Source organism: Chlorocebus sabaeus, chromosome 1 (genome assembly GCF_047675955.1).
Source record: "Chlorocebus sabaeus isolate Y175 chromosome 1, mChlSab1.0.hap1, whole genome shotgun sequence".
In the NCBI taxonomy this organism is placed as follows: Eukaryota; Metazoa; Chordata; class Mammalia; order Primates; family Cercopithecidae; genus Chlorocebus; species Chlorocebus sabaeus.
Genome location: NC_132904.1, coordinates 4,199,396 through 4,220,571, shown reverse-complemented (window position 1 = coordinate 4,220,571; position 21,176 = coordinate 4,199,396). Strand labels below are relative to the sequence as shown.

At 43.9% G+C, this 21,176-nt stretch overlaps 1 protein-coding gene across 11 annotated transcripts in view; it reads left to right on the top strand.

Moving 5' to 3' along the window:
* PPFIA1 (PTPRF interacting protein alpha 1) overlaps positions 1-21,176 on the top strand; it is a 117,608-nt gene that overhangs the window by 74,354 nt on the left and 22,078 nt on the right. For 2 of the 11 annotated variants that reach the window (XM_008015641.3, XM_037998886.2), the window contains 9 exons: positions 273-504; positions 3,079-3,108; positions 6,305-6,456; positions 7,972-8,144; positions 8,495-8,588; positions 15,293-15,374; positions 15,482-15,682; positions 18,549-18,611; positions 19,110-19,136. In XM_008015641.3, the coding sequence (XP_008013832.1) occupies positions 273-504; positions 3,079-3,108; positions 6,305-6,456; positions 7,972-8,144; positions 8,495-8,588; positions 15,293-15,374; positions 15,482-15,682; positions 18,549-18,611; positions 19,110-19,136 (1,054 nt within the window). Of the gene's footprint in view, positions 1-272; positions 505-2,000; positions 2,118-3,078; positions 3,109-6,304; positions 6,457-7,971; positions 8,145-8,494; positions 8,589-15,292; positions 15,375-15,481; positions 15,683-17,345; positions 17,490-18,548; positions 18,612-19,109; positions 19,137-21,176 lie in introns of those variants that run through there. The other 9 variants (XM_037998881.2, XM_073009018.1, XM_073008990.1 and 6 more) reach the window with 9 other exon arrangements.

The following is a 21,176-nucleotide window of genomic DNA, read 5'->3' as shown; positions in this document are numbered from 1 at the left end:
ATTATTTGAACCCAGGAGGCGGAGGTTGCAGTGAGCTGAGATCGCGCCATTGCACTCTAGCCTGGGCAACAGAGCGAGACTCCATCTCAAAACAAACAAACAAAAACATAAAAATTATAAAAGAGTAGGACATTTTTGCTGAAGTGTTCATTGAGCAACTTATTATTGGAGTTTACTCATAGTAATACAGAGTATAAGCATGGTCTTTCTCATGCAAACACATTAATCTGTTTGCCGAAACGGAAGGACTGACTGCTTTTGTTTTATTTTAGGTTGATTCAGGAAGAAAAAGAAAACACAGAGCAGCGGGCAGAGGAGATTGAAAGTCGAGTTGGCAGCGGAAGTCTAGACAATCTTGGTCGTTTTAGATCAATGAGCTCCATTCCCCCCTACCCTGCTTCCTCACTTGCTAGCTCCTCCCCTCCGGGCAGTGGGCGCTCCACCCCACGAAGGATCCCTCACAGCCCAGCCCGGGAAGTGGACAGACTGGGCGTCATGACCCTTGTACGTATCCGCCCTTTCCCTGCTGTGGCTGCCCTCAGCATACCTGTATGAAATTTTGGACACTACAAATCTACCTACAAGAAAATCAAGTACATTCATTATTCTAAGAGGTTCAAGATTATAAAAACTAGTTATTATTTAATCATTCAGTTATGACAAACTAATTTTAACATTTGGGACTGGGCATGGTGGCTCACGCCTGTGATTCCTCACACTTTGGGAGACTAAGGTGGGCAGATCACTTGAGCCCAGGAGGTCAAAACCAGCTGGGCAACATGGCAAAACCCTGTCTTTACAAAAAGTAGCTGGGCATGGTGGTGTATGCCTGTAGTCCCAGCTACTCTGGAGGCTGAGGCGGGAGGATCACCTGAGCCCAGGAGGTCGAGGCTACAGTGAGCCATGATTGCATCACTGCCCTCCAGCCTGGGCAGCAGAGTGAGACCCTATCTGAAAACAAATCCAAAATTTTTTTAATATTTGGATGATCAGGCTAGCAATACACCATTTGTTTGTGTGACATTAGGCATGACAACTGTGCAAAAGTACAGCAGCCAGAAGGGGAAATATTTTCTGTTTTCTAGGAAAAACTACTTAGCAAAAGTAAATAAAGGCAGACATCAGAGTATATGGGAAAATGTACAAAGGGAGTCAGTGCATTTCTTTCCTTTTGGAGTGCCCAGCCAGCTTCCAGGGCATCTACTACCGGGGAAAAAAAAAAAAAAAAAAAGGAAAAAATGCAAAATGAGTTCTGCGTGTGATGCCGTGAACAAGCTAGCTGCTTCGTGGCTCCCTAAGGAAGCAGATGGGCTTCTTCCCTTCGCAGCTTAGGGTCACCTCTCACCTGGAAATGCGATGACCTTCTGGTGTTTGGCGTTTGCAAAGTGTGCAGGTCTGAGGAATGTTTAAAACTTTCCTGTGGGCCTGGCACGGTGTCTCACGCCTGTAATCCCAGCACTTTGGGAGGTCAAGGTAGGAGGATTGCTTGAGCTAGGAGTTAAGAGACCAGCCTGGGCAACATAATGAGAACCCCATCTTTATTTAAAAAAACAAAAAACAAAAAACCATCTTGTATATTTAGGATTTGTCAGTGTGTTGTCAATGAAATATTTCATAATTAGACGATTTGCTTTTTAACTGTGCTTCTATCATATTTTTTCCCGTTACCATCTATTTTCATTTTTAGTTGTGTTGTTAGCCAGCATGCAATTAAATCGACGGTGAATCATTTTAGTGGCATATGAGGTGGTAACTAGTCTATTTTGCAGTGTTTTGAAATACTGTTTTTATAATTTACATCATCTAATTAGGTAATATTTTAAACTCTTTGACTGTTTTATTTGTGGTTTTATGCTTATTTCTGTCCAGAGAATTTGTAAAAACAGTTGTGTATGTTTATATATTTTTTCTGGTTTGGTAATTCCGTATGCTGGCTGACAGTCTCTATGCTTCCGTCATTGGTTTTGATTTCCTGTCATCCTTTTGTTTTATTATTTTAGCCATCTCCAGATTCATTTTTAATCCAGACCTCAGGTCCCCATCAGTCTGTAGTTTACTCATCCACCTCCCCTCCCAGTTCCACCCCATGCTATAGCGATTCTTCACAGCATGCTCAGGTAACCACGCAACTGTGTGTGTTCGATCATGTGTGAGTCTGTGCTGTGATGACTTTATTAATGGGTTGCTGTTCTCTTAGTTAAAAGTATCTTTTTCTCAATGATAATAAATTTAAAGTAGTGTATTACTATATAGTAAGTATGGATACAGGCAAGACATAGGTGTTTAAGAGTGTTTTTACTCAAATTATGTAGGATTTCTGTAATTCATAAGTGTTTCCTACATAAATAATCTATCTAAGCGTAGACTTAATGGAAGCTGTTTACACAGACAGTATGCTTTCTGGTTCTGATGATTGTATTCAAGACTGTAAATCTCATCAGCTTGTTGAATCTCATCAGCTGCTGTCTCTAATAGGTTATTTTTAAATTAAAATATCTTACTTGAATCATAGGATGAATGTAAAGATTCTACCTAACATTATGCTAGCTTTTGTTCTTATATATTTTCACAGGATACCTTGCTTTAAGCAATAACTTTATTTTTGAGAAGTGATAAATCAAATTCTAGGTAAGGATTTCACATTAATGGCCAGCAGGTGATTAACTAAAAGTAGGTTTGTTCAGTTTTATAATTGGTATTGCAGTAACTTCCTCATCAGTTGGAATATTTTTAATTATAACATGGATTTTATTAAAGAAAACTAAGTTATAGAGAGATTTGGCTTAGAATAGATGATTGTTAGGGCCGTTTATTATATAGAATGCCATATTTTAATAAAACACAAGAAATAGAATTTTATCTAAGTAATAATTTATAGTGTTTCTCTAATAAACCTTTAATAACTTGTATTTAAATTTTTTGGTGAAAAAATGGTTCTGTATCCAGTTACATTTTCTCTAAATCCTGTCTCCTGTCATTTCTATTTTAATATATTTGCTTATACTGATCCTTGAATTTCTAACTTCAAAGTGTATAGTAAATCTGGTTTCTCTTCATTTCTTTGCACGCATCTATCAGCCTAGTGATTTAAGGAAACATCGTAGAAAGGTAAATTATTTAGTAATTTAACGTATCTTTGTATCTCAATAATGTATTGAAGAGTACCTGTCATATTTTACATAAATATAGCATTATGTAGTTGTATAATAATGAATGGTTGGCGTTTTAATGGAGGTGTTTAAAGTGACCTAGCACCTTACTGGATGATGGTTCTATTGGAAATTAGTCATTAGCGATTTTCACAGAACACTGGGACAAATGTAACAGTTTGCTATTCTCTCACCTTTTCAGCCTTCTAGTCATCACATGCTTATTCATGGTAGACGTAGTTTTAAAAATAAGAAATTACTCGTGCAAAGCTATGGATTGTAGATTCGGGGGGACCTGTTTTTGTAATAGTCACAGCTAGCGCTGGGCTCTTGCCGTATGCCGGGCACTGTGCTGAGTGCTTCCCTAGTCTGGTGCAGGCTGAGTGTCCCTGATCTGAGATGCTCAGGGCCAGAGGGATTTCAGATTTCAGATTTGTTTGAATTTTGAAATATTTGCATTACACTTACTAGTTGAGCCTCTCAAATCTGAAAATCCAAAATCTGAAATGCTCCATTGACCATTTCCTTCAAGTATCATGTCAGCACTCAAATTAGAGATTTTGGAGCATTTTGAATTTCAAATTTTTGGGTTTGGGATGCTCAACCCGTATTTAATCCCCATACACATCCCTGTGAGCTTACTGATGTTATCCCCATTTTACAGATGTGGAAACTAAAGCTTAGAGAGGCCCCACAGTGCACAGTGCTGATTTGAGTTCAGATTTGTCTGATTTCAAAATCTGACAGTTGACCGCTTCACCATCTAGCCTTACTTGTCTAGATACTCTGACCTCCCTGGCAGCATTCCCACAGAAGGAGGCCCAAGACCACTTCTCTTGAGAGAGAACTGTGGATTGGGCCTTCCTGTTCTCGAAGGAAGTAGAGTACATTAAGAGCAGATCTACTCGGTGGCTGTTCTTTATGTTGACCCAAAATCTCCACCTCATAACTTTCACGCTCTGGTCTTTATTCTGTGCTGCTGTCTGAAACCCGCCTGATGGTGCAGTGACTGGACAGCCGTTTAGATACCTAAAGGCATCTGTCCCTGACAAAAGCGTGGGACCTGGTCAGCAGCTGTCTGTGAGCTGCTCTGTTGGGTGATTTAGTGAAACTGCTTGGGTTCGGATCCCAGTTTAATCACTGATGAGTTTGTGAGCTGGGGTCTGTTTCTACCTCGGTTTGCTCTCCTGAGAAGTGAAGATGATGATAGAACAGTGCCACTTAAAGTGGCATTGGACCTGTGGCTGTCTGTGGTGAGATAAGGAGCTTACACCAGCAGCAAAAGACACAGAGCACGGCCTTCAGTTCAGCTGACTTCTATTGGATTGTGTTTTCTTTATTTTTTGATAGGAAGATTTTCTCAGTGAAGGAAGCAGCATGTTGATTGATACTTAGGCATGATAACCTGGCCCTGTTGGTCACTGGTAACTTCAGGGTGCTGCTTGGTGGCTTTGAGGAGCCTAGTCCTCGGGTGGTTGTGAGGTTAAACCAGCGGTGCGTGCAGAGTGCCAGGCCTGGTGCCAGACCTGGTCCACAGAAGACTGTCGCCTTCATTCTCTGTGTCAGTGGTGTTGGTGTGGACCAAGAGGACTTCCCTGCTCTCTAGTAGGCCTGAGCTGGGATGGAGGCGGAAGTCTGGCATGTGACAGCACTACAGCGTACGGAGGAGTGCAGAGGGCGGCGTGTGGGGGAGTGCGGAGAGTGGCGTGTGGAGGGATGCGGTGGGCAGCGCTGGCCAGGCTCTCGGGGCTTTCCCCAGACTCTGTTAACAGCTTACAGCCGGCTGCACGTCAGCTTGCCCTGTACCCTGTTTTTGGTTTTGTTTTTTTAAAACAGATGATTGTTTTAACCTGAATTTTGAAACTTAAGCTTCATATTGATAATTTCTAGATATGAAAGCCTTTCATTGTCTTGTGATTGTAACTGGAAATTAGGAAAGGATGCAGGATTCATTTGCATTTTAACTGTCAGTTGAGATTGTGTCCTAAATGAGCACAGCACCATTTTGCATTGAATGCACTTGGTCCTCCCTGAGCCACAGTGGGGCTACAGTAGGATTGATATACTTTACACAATCCCATTTAAAAAGCAGAAGTTCAAACTGAGCCCAGTGGTACATGCTTGTAGTCCCACCTACTTTGGAGGCCGAGGCAGAAGGATCAGTTGAGCACAGGAGTTTGAGGCCGTAACACAAAATGATCACATCTGCAAATAGCCACTGCAGTCCGACCTGGGAATCGTAGCAAGAACCTGGCTTTTAAAAAATTTTTTAATAAAATAAAATTCACCGTTCAAGTCTTGCTGTTTATAGTAATGCTTGCTCAACGTGTTTTATGAAATCTAGTCCCAATCAAAACCAGAAAACACAGATGTATAAGCAGGATCTGCCTAGACCCTGCAGGGGTGAGTCTGTTCACTGTTGTTGCCACCATCCTGCTCCCTCAGCACATGGACACATTCATGCTCCACTGCAAAAACGAAAAACCCTGGGAGTCTGGCAAAGATCATCTTGTAATGATAAGCCTGGAAGTATTTTCTTTTAAGCCATATTGAAGAAAAATGTTTAACCTGCATAGAAGTGCTTCAATTTATAGTGTCCAGTCCAAACATTATTGAGAAATATGAGCCATACACATGTGTATGGGGGGCCATGGGCTGTTCCTTGATTATTTTTTACCCTTTCAGACAAAAAGGTATTTGACAATTTTGCCCCAGAGGTTTCTGCCCTCTAGAGTGTCTTTCGAAGTACATCAGGAGGTAAACGTTGTTGCTGGCTCTTCGTTAGTGCGAGTTAATGCTGTCTGACATTTGTAACGATGTGGTTTATAGGTGTTGTTCGGATCTCTGCAGCTGAGTGACTGTCCTCATAATGTGCCTAGGATAACCTTGGGCTGCATAGAGGAGGCTGAGGATGAGGGGCATCCCTGTGTCCTGCTGAGCCCAGCGCATGCTCGTGGGGAGGCAGACCAGGAGTCTGACGGCTCTGTGGTGCTGTGCTGCGTGGCCCTTCAGAATGGTGCCAGACTGAAACAAGACTTTCTGTGCTGGCAGAAAGCACAGCGAATCGATTTTCAAAGAAGTGTATGGCTGTAATTTAAGGCCTGAGTTTTTCACAGTCCGCTATTAGCTGACTTTGTGCTTCTCTTACTCTTCAGTTGCCACCTTCCAGAGAAGAGGTACGAGATGACAAGACAACCATAAAGTGTGAAACCTCCCCACCTTCCTCCCCGAGAGCCCTTCGGTTAGACCGGCTGCACAAAGGGGCGCTGCACACCGTCAGCCACGAGGACATCAGGGACATAAGGAAGTAAGGAGCCTGCAGCAGCCCCGTGCAGAGCATACTTGTCTTTTCGTTTCCAGTGTTGAGAAATCGACGAATCTTTTCTTGAATAAAACAGTGATTTTCTAGAATTGTCTATTAATTCAGTTGAGTATATTTACATGTTACACTTAGAATGCCTGCCACTGCTCTGGGCTACAGTGAAATCCAGCAGAAAATGCGTATCTGTTTGGGCAAGCTTAGTTTGGAAAGGAAGGAGTTAAATGATATCAGCAAGTTTTGGAAAAACTTCATGTCTTCAGAGTCTACAAATTGACTGCTTTCTATTCTTGATGGAGAGTTTGGCAAGCAAATGACAGGCTTGGGATTGGAACCGCCCTCTAGGACAACCCGTGCCTTTCAGACGCCCTCTTGTGCCTTTTATAAGCTGTGGAGAGTTCCAAGTTGTACTTACCCATTTATTGAGTGTCCCCACTCAGGAAACCAATCAACTGTTTTGTTACTAGTATGCCATCTATGCTCTCTTTTTTTTTTCTTTTTTTTTTTTTAATTCTTTTTTTTGAGACGGAGTCTCGCTCTGTCACCCAGGCTGGAGTGCAGTGGCCAGATCTCGGCTCACAGCAAGCTCCGCCTCCCGGGTTCACGCCATTCTCCTGCCTTAGCCTCCCGAGTAGCTGGGACTACAGACGCCCGCCACCTCGCCCGGCTAGTTTTTTGTATTTTTTAGTAGAGACGGGGTTTCACCGTGTTAGCCAGGATGGTCTCGATCTCCTGACCTCGTGATCCGCCCGTCTCGGCCTCCCAAAGTGCTGGGATTACAGGCTTGAGCCACCGCGCCCGGCCTCTTTTTTTTTTCTTTTTGAGACAGTCTCGCTCTGTTGTCCAGGCTGGAGTGCAGTGGCATGATCTTGGCTCACCACAGCCTCTGCCTGCCCGGTAGCTGGGACTGCAGGCACACGCCACCATGCCCGGCTACTTTTTGTATTTTTAGTAAAGATGGGGTATTACCATGCTGGCCAGGCTGGTCTTGAACTCCTGAGCTCATGATCCGCCCGCCTCGGCCTCCCAAAATGCTGGGATTACAGGCGTGAGCCACCGCGCCCAGCCCCTCTTTTTTCAAACTCCATTGGATTTCGGTTCTGTGCCAGGCAGTATGCAGGGGAGGCATGTGTATTAATTTTTGCAGTAACCCCTCAGGCAGTTAACATTGCCACGTTTCTCAGCTGAGCAGAGTAATGCTCAGGGCAGTTGTGGGAGCTGCTGGAGGGGTAGCAGGCAGACCATTGAGTTTTGGAACCTGATGGCGCGGAGTCAGGGCCTCCCCTGGAGGGAAGGGGAGCTGCGTGTCAGAGAGAGTCTCAGCTGCCCAGAATGGGTCTCTGTGCTGGCCTCACCGGGAGCCTGCCTTTGTCATGCATGATGCACTTAGTGAGGAAGATGTGTGTGAAAGAGACTGGAAGTGCTTGTAGGGAAGTTTCAACTGTTAATATGTGAAGTATCCTACAAGGGCACATGGTAAAGATCCGTTTTCTTTCCTCGAAGCTCCACAGGCTCCCAGGACGGTCCAGTGAGCAATCCCAGCAGTAGCAACAGTAGCCAGGACTCGCTCCACAAAGCCCCAAAGAAGAAGGGCATTAAGTCCTCCATTGGCCGCTTGTTTGGCAAGAAAGAAAAGGGCCGACCTGGACAAACCGGCAAAGAAGCATTAGGACAAGGTTGGTTGGTTTTCCGCACCCTTCTCAGCAGCCAGGGGTCGGGGAGGAAGGCACTGCCTTCGGTGCCAGCAGTTCCCACGCGGTGCTCCAGCAGCCATGTGCTCTCCAGGGAGCAGCATCTGTGAAGGCCTGGGAGCTAGAGAGCAGCGGTTTGTGCTCACTTGCCACTCAGGTACCACACGTTTTCTGTCTTTGAGCATTTTTGTCTTGCGCATTTGGTTGTCTAGTCAGAAACTTAGGCTTAAGAAATGATTTCCCTCTGAACCTGCAAATATTCATCCGCCTATTTATGAAAACATAGAACTTTGTCATGCTGATTTGTACTTCTGGGCTGTTCTGCTTCCTCATAGCTGGCGTTTCCGAGACAGATAATCCATCTCAGGATGCCTTGGGACTTAGCAAGTTGGGAGGACAGGCTGAAAAAAATCGTAAACTTCAAAAAAAGTAAGCTTTGTATTGTTTCTTCATCTCATTGCATGGTTTTCAGTTGTGCCTAAGCTCTAAGTAGTGTTCGTTAATTATACTATGTAGCTATGTATATATACATTGTATTCTGAAACCTTTACCTACAGCCTTAGTTAAGCCGTACTTTCTGGAAGATTTAGAATGTTTGTGAAATTTCGAAGAAACTCACACTGGTATCCCTATTGTCTTGGAAAGTTGTCCAACTAGGAGATAGGATGGGTGAGAGTTGGACTTGGCTGCCTGAGCACTGGAGTCGGCCCTGGCGCCTGCTCAGGTTCACTTTGTGACGTCGAGGAAGTGACTTAGCATCTCTGTGCTTCAGTTTTCTCATCTGTAAAGTGGGGATCCTAGTAGTACATACCTTGTATGGCTTTTATGAGAATTAAATGGGATGATATGCATAAAGTTATTTAAACAGTGCCAGCAAGTCATAAACAAGTTGTGACTGTGGCCACTACAGCGGCTGTTGTTTGCCAGCGTTCAGGATTCGCTCTTCATGCCAGTGATCTGCCTGAAACATTTGCCATGTTGCATTTTCTTCTCTTCTATAGATTTTGTACTTTTATCTCAGAGAGACTCCAGATTTTATAGCCTGTTTATTAAGTTTTAATTCTAAACTAAGTCTGCTTCTGACAACAAGCTGTAATATTTGGGATGGCTTTCAACAAAGGAGCACAGGCATTGTGATGCCCCGGGGTGAGGGCATGGAGGAATCAGGTTCCTGTCCCTGGGCCTTCTAGGATGTGGGGTGAGTTGTGTGTTGGCTGACCGTAGATGAACTAGATAGGCTGAGACAATGCCCGAGTGAGCTAACAAACGACGAACAAAACTAAAGCCACTTCTGTAATAAAAGAAGCAGTTTGTGTAGTCTATGGGGTAAGGCCTGAGCTTGAGAAATGTGGAAGATGGTAACGCCAGGCTTTGAGACAGGGTGAAACTTGATGGGCTGTGTGATGACTCTGAGTGTGGGAAAAATCATCTGGCCACTTTTAAGTGCCCTGAGAAACCAACGCTCATCTGGAAATTGGGGCCCAAAGACACTGGTTCCCAGAAGCACCAGAGCCTGCAGGGACCGTCTGCCCTAGAGGCCCCTTTGCCTTTAGCCCCCAGAGTTGCCAGCTGATTTTTTCTGTTGTGAAATCTGTCTCAATTTAGTTTTCTTTTCAAAGCCTTTATAAATAACTTTATTGATTATATTTTAGGTAAAATGCTCTTAAATGTTAACAATACCATAGGAATACTCAGGTTTTTTGGTTTCCTGTAAATGGAAATTTATAGAAACCACTTAACAGCAAAATCTGATTTGAACATTGCTATGCTTGAACTGTGTAAGAATGTTTTTTTTGTTTGTTTGCTTTTGAGACGGAGTCTCACTCTGTCTCCCAGGCTGGAGTACAGTGGTGCGATCTTGGTTCACTGCAAGCTCCACCTCCCGTGGTCACGCCATTCTCCTGCCTCAGCCTCCTGAGTAGCTGGGACTACAGGCACCCGCCACCATGCCCAGCTAATTTTTTTGTATTTTTAGTAGAGACGGGGTTTCACCGTGTTAGCCAGGATGGTCTCCATCTCCTGACCTCGTGATCCACCCACCTCGGCCTCCCAAAGTGCTGGGATTACAGGCATGAGCCACTGCGCCCAGCCAAGAATGTTTTAAAATAACTTGGGTAATTGCCATTTGGCCCCGTGAAACTTAATGTTAGGACTAAACTTTCTGCCTCCTGGAAACATCCTAGGAAAATTTCATTCCTTAGATTTTGCTAATGTTACTGTTTTTATTATAGTAAGTATGAGGAAGTGAAATAAAACTTCTCTGTCCTTTATGTTGTGCTTGGGATCCATGTGGAAGTTCTGAAATGTACCAGCTCCTTAGTGGGGAAAATTTCCAAGTACAAAGATTATTTGTCTGACTATAGAGGGCAGTTTCATTTCTTTCACTTAAACTGAGATAAAATTGATTTTAGAAAAGTGCTTTATTGATTGATTGATTGATTGATTGAGATGAAGTCTCTCACTGTGTCGCCCAGGCTGGAGTGCAGTGGCACGATTCTGGCTCACTGCAACCTCCACCTCCTGGTTTCAAGTGATTCTCCTGCCTCAGCCTCCCAGTAGCTGGAATTACAAGTGTGTGCCACCACGCCCAGCTAATTTTTCAGAATTTTTAGTAGAGACGGGGTTTCACCATGTTGGCCAGGCTGGTTTCGAATTCCTGACCTCAAGTGATCTGTCCACCTCTACCTCCCAAAGTGTTGAGATTACAGGCGTGAGCCACCGCACCCGGCCTAAGGTATCTACATATAAATGTGAAAAAAAGTTTACGTTTTCCAGAAAAAGTATTATATGAATACAGTTTAATATTTATGCCATTCTTAAGAATGAAATTATATTTCTCAGAATTATTTTCTTCTTCTTAACCCCTGATTTCACTCAAAAGTGTGCTTTTAACTGCAAAATTTACACAGCCAGATGCTTTCATTTACAGAGAATTTAAGGAACCTGGTGAGTTTGGTGGCAAGCTGATTTCAAGTTTTGTAAGACACAGTGTGGTGGGCGCATTTGGTACCTGGGATACGTGGTAGTGAACCCACAAGTCGGGGCTGGCTGTCCTAAAGACGTTCATCAGCTTTGATAGTGCATAGTGATTCCACAGCACTTCTGGAATTCCCCAGGGTTATTGAAACGCCATCTCTTGAAGTAACCTTGCTTTTAAAGTGTTCCCTTTTCATGTTCTCCTTTTTGTCTTCCTAGTGCTTTCTCAGGGTAAGCAGACTTGGGAGATTTGCTGGGCTAAGTGTGGGCAGTCACCAGCCACAGGCTCTATGCTGAGCTTCCTAAGAGGATCTTTTTATTTTTTTATTTTCGCCCTTGCAAAATAAAAGAAGGCCCTTGCACGGTTGCCTGGGCTGAAGTGCAGTGGCACATTCACCACTCACTGCAGCCTTGACTTTTATTTTTAGTAGAGACAGCGGTCTGACTGTGTTGACCGGGCTGGTCTTGAACTCCTGGCCTCAAGTGATCTTCCTGCCTCTGCCTCTCAAAGTGTTGGGATTACAGGTGTGAGCCATCACATCTGGCCCAAGGATCTTTTTAGTTTTGCATGAGAAATGCTGATTCCATCCATTTCTCATCAGGGCGAGCCTACATCTTTCCTCAGGATTCTGCCAGTGTGCCATGGCCATGGAGCATGGGAGGGGCTGTGGCTGGGTCACAGAACCGTACTTGTGGTGGTGGTATTTTTTTATGGTTTTTGGAGAGGGTCCTGCTCTGTCACCCAGGTGGCAACTGTACCTGTGAAAGCAAGTCTCGTTCACTGTGTGCAGGGTGCAGGGGATTGAACAGCTTCAGTCTTATGAAAGCAAGGCAATATATTTAGTTTGGATAGTTAAATGAAAGTACTTCCTCCCTATCCCTTACATACTGTTTGATCAGCAAAAACTCACACAAGCTTCTCGTTATGAAAGACTTTACCATTATGCTATGTCTTAATTATAAAATGTACAACATTATTCACAAATTATATGACCTTTTTGCATTATAGCATTCTCAGTCGCCAGTGAAAGAGCCAAGTCTGAGATCAAGCAATAAAGGAGGAATGTAGTTGTTCATGTAAAGGAACAGCCCAGAGGGCCAGGGTGGAGTGGCCTCAGCCATCTCCAAGTTCTGGACTCTGCATCCCCTCAACACAGGGGACTTCTTCCATAATTGGAACAGTTCCCCCAGAGAAAACAAGGGCTCTGGTGTTCCCACCTGGAGTGTCAGCCCAGGGGTAAGGTCCCATGTTTGATCTTAAAGATCATGGACTGGTCTGATAGGGGAGGGGAGCCAGGACACACACTGAGGCCTGGGCCCGCCACCCAGATGGGGTCTCCTCTGCCTTCTCCCTAACTTCTGTGACTCTTACACACATCCGTCTACCTCCAGTGTTTTAACAGTGTTTCCACTGTTGCTTCTGGACCCAGAAGCGTCTCCATTCTGGAAAAGACTTTATAAAAGCTAGTGATCATTGCCAGGAAGACGGTACTGGTGAAGTCTAGGACAGTGTACACCAGTCTCCAAGTAATAGAAGTAAAGGATTATTTTTTGACAGTTATTTTTGTTTACAGTGAGTATCTATTACATGTTAAAACATGAAATCTCTGGCAGAGTGCCAAGGCTGAGCATAAGCTGGAAGCCCTCCTGACTTGGCAGCAGTCAGATCCTCCTTGCTCCTTGGCCAGGCCACGGATGCTCAAGGCCTTAGCAGTTAACCAGATTGTCAGCATTCAGAGCTTTTTCTGGGATTGATGTGGCAGGAATTACCTGCACTACTTCCTAGACCCACCAGTGTGTGAAGGAAGCTCTACTGACTGTCGTTGAGGGGCATTTGTCCAAGGGAACGAAAAGCAGGGTTTCAGCCACCACCTGGTGACTGGTGCCATGCAGTGTGCCCTTCCTCCCAACCCCTTCATTTCACGTCTTGCGATACCACTTCATACTCCTAAGAAAAGTCTGCGGCTATTGAAATGTATTGAAGAGCCAATATCAAATTTTTAGAAATAAGAGATTCTGTGGTATGTCTTACAGAAATTATTGTAGAAAAAATGGACTAAAAGCAGCCTAGGGATGTTTAAATGACTTGGGGATATCTTTATGTGCAAACCAAATGTACGTGTCCTCTCCGTTACAATGACATCTTCTCTCTGGGGCTTTTTATTTTTTTAAACAATTAGCCTCTTTGAAAGCCTTGTAGGTAAACACTTGAGAAATAAAATGAGATTCACCAAGCTTATAGTGTTATTTCTCAAACACCTGTTAGACAACATTATGTTAACCGTGGGTATTTAAAAATGAGGCATATAGAGTATTTCCGATCACATAAAGAGATGTGTGGCAGGACTGACTCCTGCCTGCCTCCTCGTGGTCACCAGTGACACAGGGATTCTTGCATCCAGGATTCCCTGCACTGAGAAAACTGTTGGGGTTTCAAATCTCCCGGGTAGGAGGCCTGTGGGTTAAGCCACAGATGACCCAGTGACTTGATTCAGCAAGTCATCAGCTAAATAGCAGTGTAGAGATAGCCATCCACTGCTTGCCTGCTAGATTAGATCATAACATTGTAGTGTTAAAAAGCTGCAATATTCTTTTTCCTTCCTTCTTTGGGTAAATGCTGAACATTTTTAAAGATTCTCATTGAGATAGGCTACTTTGTTTAGACCAAAGTATGGTTTCCTCTTTCCAGATAGTTGTCTTCATTGTTTAAAAAGGGAATTGTGATTGTTTTCCTTGAATGTCCTATACCTTGGATGTGAAGGCTCTGCTGCTGTTTTTTTGTTGTTGTTGATTTTTTTGTTGTTTGTTTTTTGAGATAGAGTCTTGCTCTATCACCCAGGCTGCAGTGCAATGGCATGATCTCAGCTCACTGCAAATTCTGCCTCCCGGGTTCAAGTGATTCTCCTGCCTCAGCCTCCCGAGTAGCTGGGATTACAGGCATGTGCCACCATGTTCAGCTAATTTTTTGTATTTTTAGTAGAGATGGGGTTTCACCGTGTTAGCCAGGATGGTCTCGATCTCCTGACCTCGTGATCCGCGCGCCTCAGCCTCCCAAAGTTCTGGGGTTACAGGCATGAGCCACCGCGCCCAGCCTCTGCTGGTGTTTTTAAAGTTGGTAATAATTTGATGCTGTAAGGAGGTGGGGATTCTGTAGAGAATCAGAGGGAGTCATTCAGTGTTTTCTCACTCAGGCATTCTTTGTAGTGTGCACAGAACTAATGTGGAATGGATGGTGTTGATAATGTAAAACTGTAGAAGATGAAAGGAAAATGATGAGAATTTATAGTCGTGTCTCAGAGTCTGTGGGGGATTGGTTCCAGGACCCCTCCTGAAGACCCAAATCCATGGAAGCTTAAGTCTCCTGTATAAAATGTCACAGTGTTTCCATATAACATAGGCATAATCTCCCGTAGACTTCAAATCGTCTCTAGGTTCCTTACATTACCCAGTGGAATGTAAATGCTTTTAAATAGCTGTTGTGCTGTATTGATTTTTATTGTTTTTTCCCACTGAATATTTTTGATCTGCAGTTGGTTGAATGTGTGGATGTGGAAGCCACAGATAGAGAGGGCAGACTGCGTACTGTTAGACTTTTGCAAATGCTCAGAACACTTTAACTTATTTTATATATGCATATAATAGTGGTTCCTTGATTTTGTTTTTGTTTTTGCTGGTTTTAATTTTTGTTTTTTAGAGATAGGGTCTCACTCTGTTGCCTAGGCTGGAGTGCAGTGGCACAGTCATGGCTTACTATAGCCTCGGCCTCCTGGACTCAGGCAGTCCTTCCACCTCAGCCTCCCAAGTAGCTGAGACTACAGGCATGCGTCACCATGCCTGGCTAATTCTTTTTAATTTCTTTTTAAATTTTTGTAGAGATGCATCTTATTATATTGCCCAGGCTGCTCTTGAACTACTGGCCTCAAGCAGTCTTCCTGCCTCAGCCTCCCGAGCAGCTGGGACTACAGGGGTGTGCCACTACACCGTGCTAATGTTTAAAATTTTTTGTAGAGATGGGGTCTCGCTGTGTTGTCTAGGCTGGTCTTGAACTCCTGGGCTCAAGTGGTCCTCCTGCCTCGGCCTCCCAAAGAGCTGGGATTACAGGTGTGAGCTACCATGCCTGGCTGATTCTCTAATTTTCAATATCTTCTCCTTTGTAGGCATGAATTGCTGGAGGAAGCCCGGAGACAAGGTTTACCTTTTGCCCAATGGGACGGGCCAACGGTTGTGGTCTGGCTGGAGGTACATCCTTCATTTCACACGCAGTTGCATGGGTGACAGCATGTGAACTTGCAGTTCCACCTTGTAGACTGTACCTCACTATGCTGCCTTCTGCTTTCTGCCTCCAGCTCTGGGTTGGGATGCCAGCCTGGTATGTGGCTGCCTGCCGAGCAAACGTGAAAAGCGGGGCCATCATGTCGGCCCTGTCCGACACGGAGATCCAGCGTGAGATCGGCATCAGCAACCCCCTGCACAGACTGAAGCTGAGGCTGGCCATCCAGGAGATCATGTCGCTGACCAGCCCGTCCGCCCCGCCCACGTCTAGAACGGTACGTTCAGAGACAAGCCCTGCATTCTTTGGAAACAGGGAATGCCTCTCTGAAGGTATCACTGCCCTGTTCACATTGCTTCTCCAGTTCCTTAACAGCACATCAAGTATAGTTCCAACTCAAAATTTTAGCATCAAATACATTAGGACTTTTAATTTTGGGGGAATTGGATGGTGAAAGAAACTTTATTAAATGCTTTTATGAAAGATTGGCTAGAATGGCATCATACTATAAAAATATGAGCTTTTTTAAACATAGAAAAGCAATTACAAATTTAAATATGAAAATATGAAAAATATGAAATATGAAAATACCAAAAAAATTGGTAGAGTTGGGGGTCTCGCTGTGTTGCCCAGGCTGGTCTTACACTCCTGGGCTCAAGCAGTCCTCCCACCTCAGCGTTCCAATGTGCTGGGATTACAGGCATGAGCCACCACACCCGGCTGAGTTTATCAAAATTGAATCGGTCTAAGGGCCTCTTGAAGGAAAAAGTTAATATTTAAGGACACATTTTATAATTGTTTTGAATTTCATTTTTCAGTTTTTGTGATTTTCAGTTTTGTGTTTTTAAATGTTACTGGAATATAATATACATATAGAGAAACATACATATGAGTGAACAGTTAAATGATTTGTAAGTCATCATCCCCTGTGTGGTCCACGCCTACACTGAAAAATGGGATCTGACCAGGGCTCTGAAGGCCTCCTGCTCCTTTTGAGGCACTGCCCCTTCCCTAGGGGTGAGTGCTTGGCTCCTGACACCATAGACTGCTCTGTTTGTTTCATTCTTTATGTGGATAAACAAGATCCTGTAGTATTCACTCTTTTGTGTCTGGCTTCTTTCACTTAATGTTATGTCCGTGAATTCATCTGTATCATTCTATGTGTAAGTAGCATCTTGAGTAAAATTTTTGTGTCTAGTTCAGAGGACTGGCTCTTCCGCCTTCTTAGAAGCACCCATTTATTTATATATTTATGTATGTATGTATGTATGTATGTATTTAAGTTCTTTAGTTTTTAGAGGCAAGATCTTACTCTGTCACCCAGGCTGGAGTGCAGTGGCTCAGTCATAGCTCACTGCAGCCTCAACCTCTTGGGTTCAAGCGATCCCCCCACCTCAGCCTCCCAAATACTTGGGACTACAGGTGTGCACCACCACACCTAGCTAATTTCTAAAAACTTTTTAGAGACAGGGTCTTGCTATGTTGACCAGGCTGGTCTGGAACTCCTGGCCTCAAGTAGTCCTCCTGCCTCAGCGTCCCTGAGTGCTGAAGTTACAGGTGTGAGCCACCATGCCCAGCCAGAAGCATCTATTGAAATATAGCTGACATACTAGTAAGAGATACTTGTTATCCCACCGTCAAAATTGATCCCTAAGGCATTTTTGTATTTTTTGTAGAGATGGGTCTCACTGTGTTGCCTAGGCTGGTCTGGAACTCCTGGGCTCAAGCGATCTTCCTGCCTCAGACTCCCAAGTAGCTGTGACTACAGGCATGCACAGCCATGCCTGGAAAAGGTCCCTAAAGAATTCTAATCCTCCCTTCCCCATCATTCCAGTTTGTGAACAATTTTTTAAAATAAAAACTAAAGGGAAAAATAAAGATGAGATCACTGGTTGCCTTATAACCAGTGTTTTACTGTATTTGATTTGTTTGGCCTGTAGGTATTTTCCGTTTGGGGAGCTAAGGACCCTGGGAGCTCAGGATTTCAAGCAGTTCACAAATCTGCAAATGTTCATCCAACATGAGCTGTACTCATACAGTTTCTCTCCATGTGGGAAGTCCCTGAAAGCCCTTAAGAAGGGTTATCCTACTTGAAAAAGAAGAACTATGTTAATAAAAACAAGAATGGTTATTGGGAGATAAGGGCAGGCCAACTCCAGATGTATAAAGTTCCGACTTTTTACACTGACTGGATTCCCAGTCTCTGCTTTTAGTCTCCTCAGGAGAAAACAAATTGTTGTTGCGATGAAGAGCCTCCCAGGCACACTTCTCCAAGGAGCACATCAGCGCTGGATTCAGGGCTCCCAGTTTACCTTACAAAACAAGTTTTGAGGGGTTTTATTTGTTTTATTTATTTTTTTCTTCTTAGTGAACAAATTATGGTGATGAGCAATAAGCTTTGTCCTCCCCTGTTGCTCTGAGAGCTCCTTTCCCATGGCCTGCCTCGGGAGCAGTGTCTGAGCTTCTCTGGTTGTTCCACATGAGAGTGTTCCACAGTGAAGGTGCTGAGTGCTTTCTCCCGTGTTTATCCACTGTCTTCAGTAATGACGGAGAACACCTCACCTAAGGCAAACTCTTCACACCATGTCAAAGTGTAAGGAAAAAATCTCCCTCAAGTAGACACACAGGCCACTGTCTGTCTCGTGTCTGGTTCTGATGGCTGCACAGAGCCATCGACGCTGCTTAGCACATCCATGACCCCCTCGGCCTGTGGCCTGCCTTCAGCCTTCCAGGCCATCACGGAGCATCTGCGGCAGAAAGCCCTCCAATGGCCAAAGCAAGAGTTTCATGCTGGGTTCTTTGTTGTTAATCTGTTTTAAATATATTGAATCAATAGTTACTTGAGAATTACTCAAAGTTTCCAGAAGTACACAACGTGTTTTCTTCTCTTGATATTTCACATACCTCGGGTAAGCATGGCATCTAAAGCTCTGGGCATCGTGTGCTCTTCTCCTGGTGGTGTTGACCACACGGTGTTAACAGGGAATGGTTATTCTGTATGGGCATCTGAACTGAAAAGTGAGAAGAGCGAACTTTGCCTCCTCGGCCCCTTCTCTGTGCCTGTGGCTTATGCGTGTGCCCCTCTCCTCTTTGTCACTGCTTCCCTTGCCCTGGATGTGGTTGGTGCACTGGGGTCACCTTAGACCACAGGAAATGTCTGGTTAACACACGAAGAGATGGAAACGCTCGCAGCCACGCCGCAAACGGTTAGTCACGCACCACAGCCTGCACTCCCTCCGGCGCATTTTCCACTAAGACCGTCTGGGTTCTTTGCCTTTTTGTTGAAACAAAAATGTTATTTTCCATTCAATTGTTCCAGATAAGTATTTCCTTTAGTTATTAGTTGAATGTGTAAGTAGAATTTGGATTGTATTTTAGATTTTTTCCAGGAACTTAAAGTTGGTAGACTCTCTCTTTAGAATACCTTTAATCTAGCTCTCTTTTTGGAGAGATCTCAGTTGAGCCTCCGTGTGTCTGTGTGGCCCTTTCTCCTTCCATGGATGTGCTTGGCATGGAGAGAGTCTGCTTCTTGCATGAGAAGTTGAAATTGTTGGTTTTGCATGAGTTTTGCATGATGCTTTGCTAGTCTGAACTTTTTCACTCAGTGAAGCTGCATCTTCCCTGCAGAGTTGCTTTGCCTGCACTACCGAGCTCACCAATACTAATAGTTATGTTCTTTTGCATTCCTAACCACGTAACCCCAGGAAGATGAGGAGGGAAGCTGGGCTCAGGTTGGAGTCTTTCTGTAATATATTCTTCACTACATGTACAGCAGCAAAAAGCAATTGGAGTATGAAAACTTGTGTAATCTACTTTTTTTGATGTTTATAGCATCTTAATTTATTCAGAGTACAGGATTGTTAATGATTTGAAAGCACTGGTCAAGCAAAGCATAGGATTAAAGAGTACGTCTCATGGACAATTTTGAACATTTCTCATATGGTGCCATGGCAGTTATTTTTAATTAATATAGATTGCTTTGTTTAACATATGATCTTTTATACAAAGTCTTGTGGCTTAGGCAGCTTCTGAGATTATGTATGTAATTTCCTGGCAGGCTAACGTTAATTACAAGATATACTGATGGGGAAATTGTGTTCTAATAAATTTCCAAACATAAAAATTGGCATAGTGACTTTTCCTCTGTGTCTTTGTGTTGATTTTTTTTACTAAATACTATCCTAATACTATGTCCACTTAAAGATTTTCTTACTAATGGAATCCTAAGGAATTAAGCCTCTTCTCGAGTACTGTACATTTGAATTTTCAGCTGCTCAATTCTTTAACTCACCAAAAGCTCTATCCCAACTATTTTGCATTCTGTACATTCAGACAGCTTGCCGAAATGTCAGCGGTTCCTTCCGTGCGATGCCACCAGCCTTCTGTGGTCAGGGTGTATGTCTCAGTGGCCTTCTGTGGTCAGGGTGTGTGTCTCAGTGGCACATCGCAGCCATGAGGCACGGACAGGCAGTTGTAGAGGCTTTCCCGAATGGACTGTATTCGAGGGCTTCAGAAGAATCATTTTATATCTGAAAAGAATCAAAAAGATTTTAAATCATAATTTTCCTGATTACGAGGTGATGATTGAAGCAGCTGTTTCCTATTCTTGGTGCTCCTAAAATCTAGCCCATTAGACTGTCCCCACACCTTTATTTATTTTTTATTTTTTTTAACCAAATAGAGTAGCTATAATGTGACTCTGTGGGCTTTTTTCTCTCTTGATTTAAGCATTCTGTGCCTCTCCTCCAGATAAATAACCTCATTGTTTAACTTGTTAGATATCTCTTTACAGGACCAATAATGACCATAAATGAATTACATAGGGTACATTTCATAATTACTTAAATTTCAGTATATTTTCCACCAAGTAGCAGAACTTGGTTAATACTTCGGTATGAAATTGCCTGAGTCAGAGACATGAAGTGTAAATTAAATAAGCTTGAGCTTGTTCTTTACAGTGAAAATACAAACAAGACTGAGGTGTGGTGATGACTCCAGAACTAGCCGACATGCAGTCTAGTGGAAGCTCGTATCACTTTTCCCTCCTTCCTCCTTCCTGTCTTCCAGATGGGACTGCCACCACTGCCAGGGGCAGTCCACAGTGGCCAGCTCTTAAACCGGGGAGAACTTTGAGCTGCCCCTAGACACTCAGGAGGAAAACATCAAGGCGTGCCCAAAACCATGTATACCTCATTTGACAAATAGAGTGCTGGTTGCGCGGAACATCTGTGAGCAGGACACCCGTGGCCCCCCCATCATGGAGCTCCCATTTTATGGAGTTCATAAAACTGGGTTGTACTTGTGACTGTTTCAGTGATGGGAATAAACACTGTGCAGTGGGTGTCTCTTCTAGTTCGGATGTTCTCTTGACTGAGATCACCTGGTATGTTTTTTATTTCCAGAAGGCTGCTAACGCAGCCCAGGAGAAGAGGTGGGTCTCCCTGGGATGGAGCCTGATCCTTCTGGGAGTTTATGTTAAAGGCCACTTCAGGAGTCTGAGCAGAGCATAAAATGAGGAAACAGAAATAAGTAGGGTTCTGCTTCCATGCAGTTTTCTGTTTAGACATTTCCTTTGTTTAATTTCCCCATTTAAGAATACATAATCAGCAAGAAAATAATACCAGATATCCATGCTACACATATCAGGCCTGGGCCAGGTGCGGTGGGTGGCTCACGCCTGTAATCCCAGCACTTTGGGAGGCCAAGGCAGGTGGATCACTTTCAGCCCAGGAGTTCAAGACCAGCCTGGGCAACATGGGAAAACCCTGTCT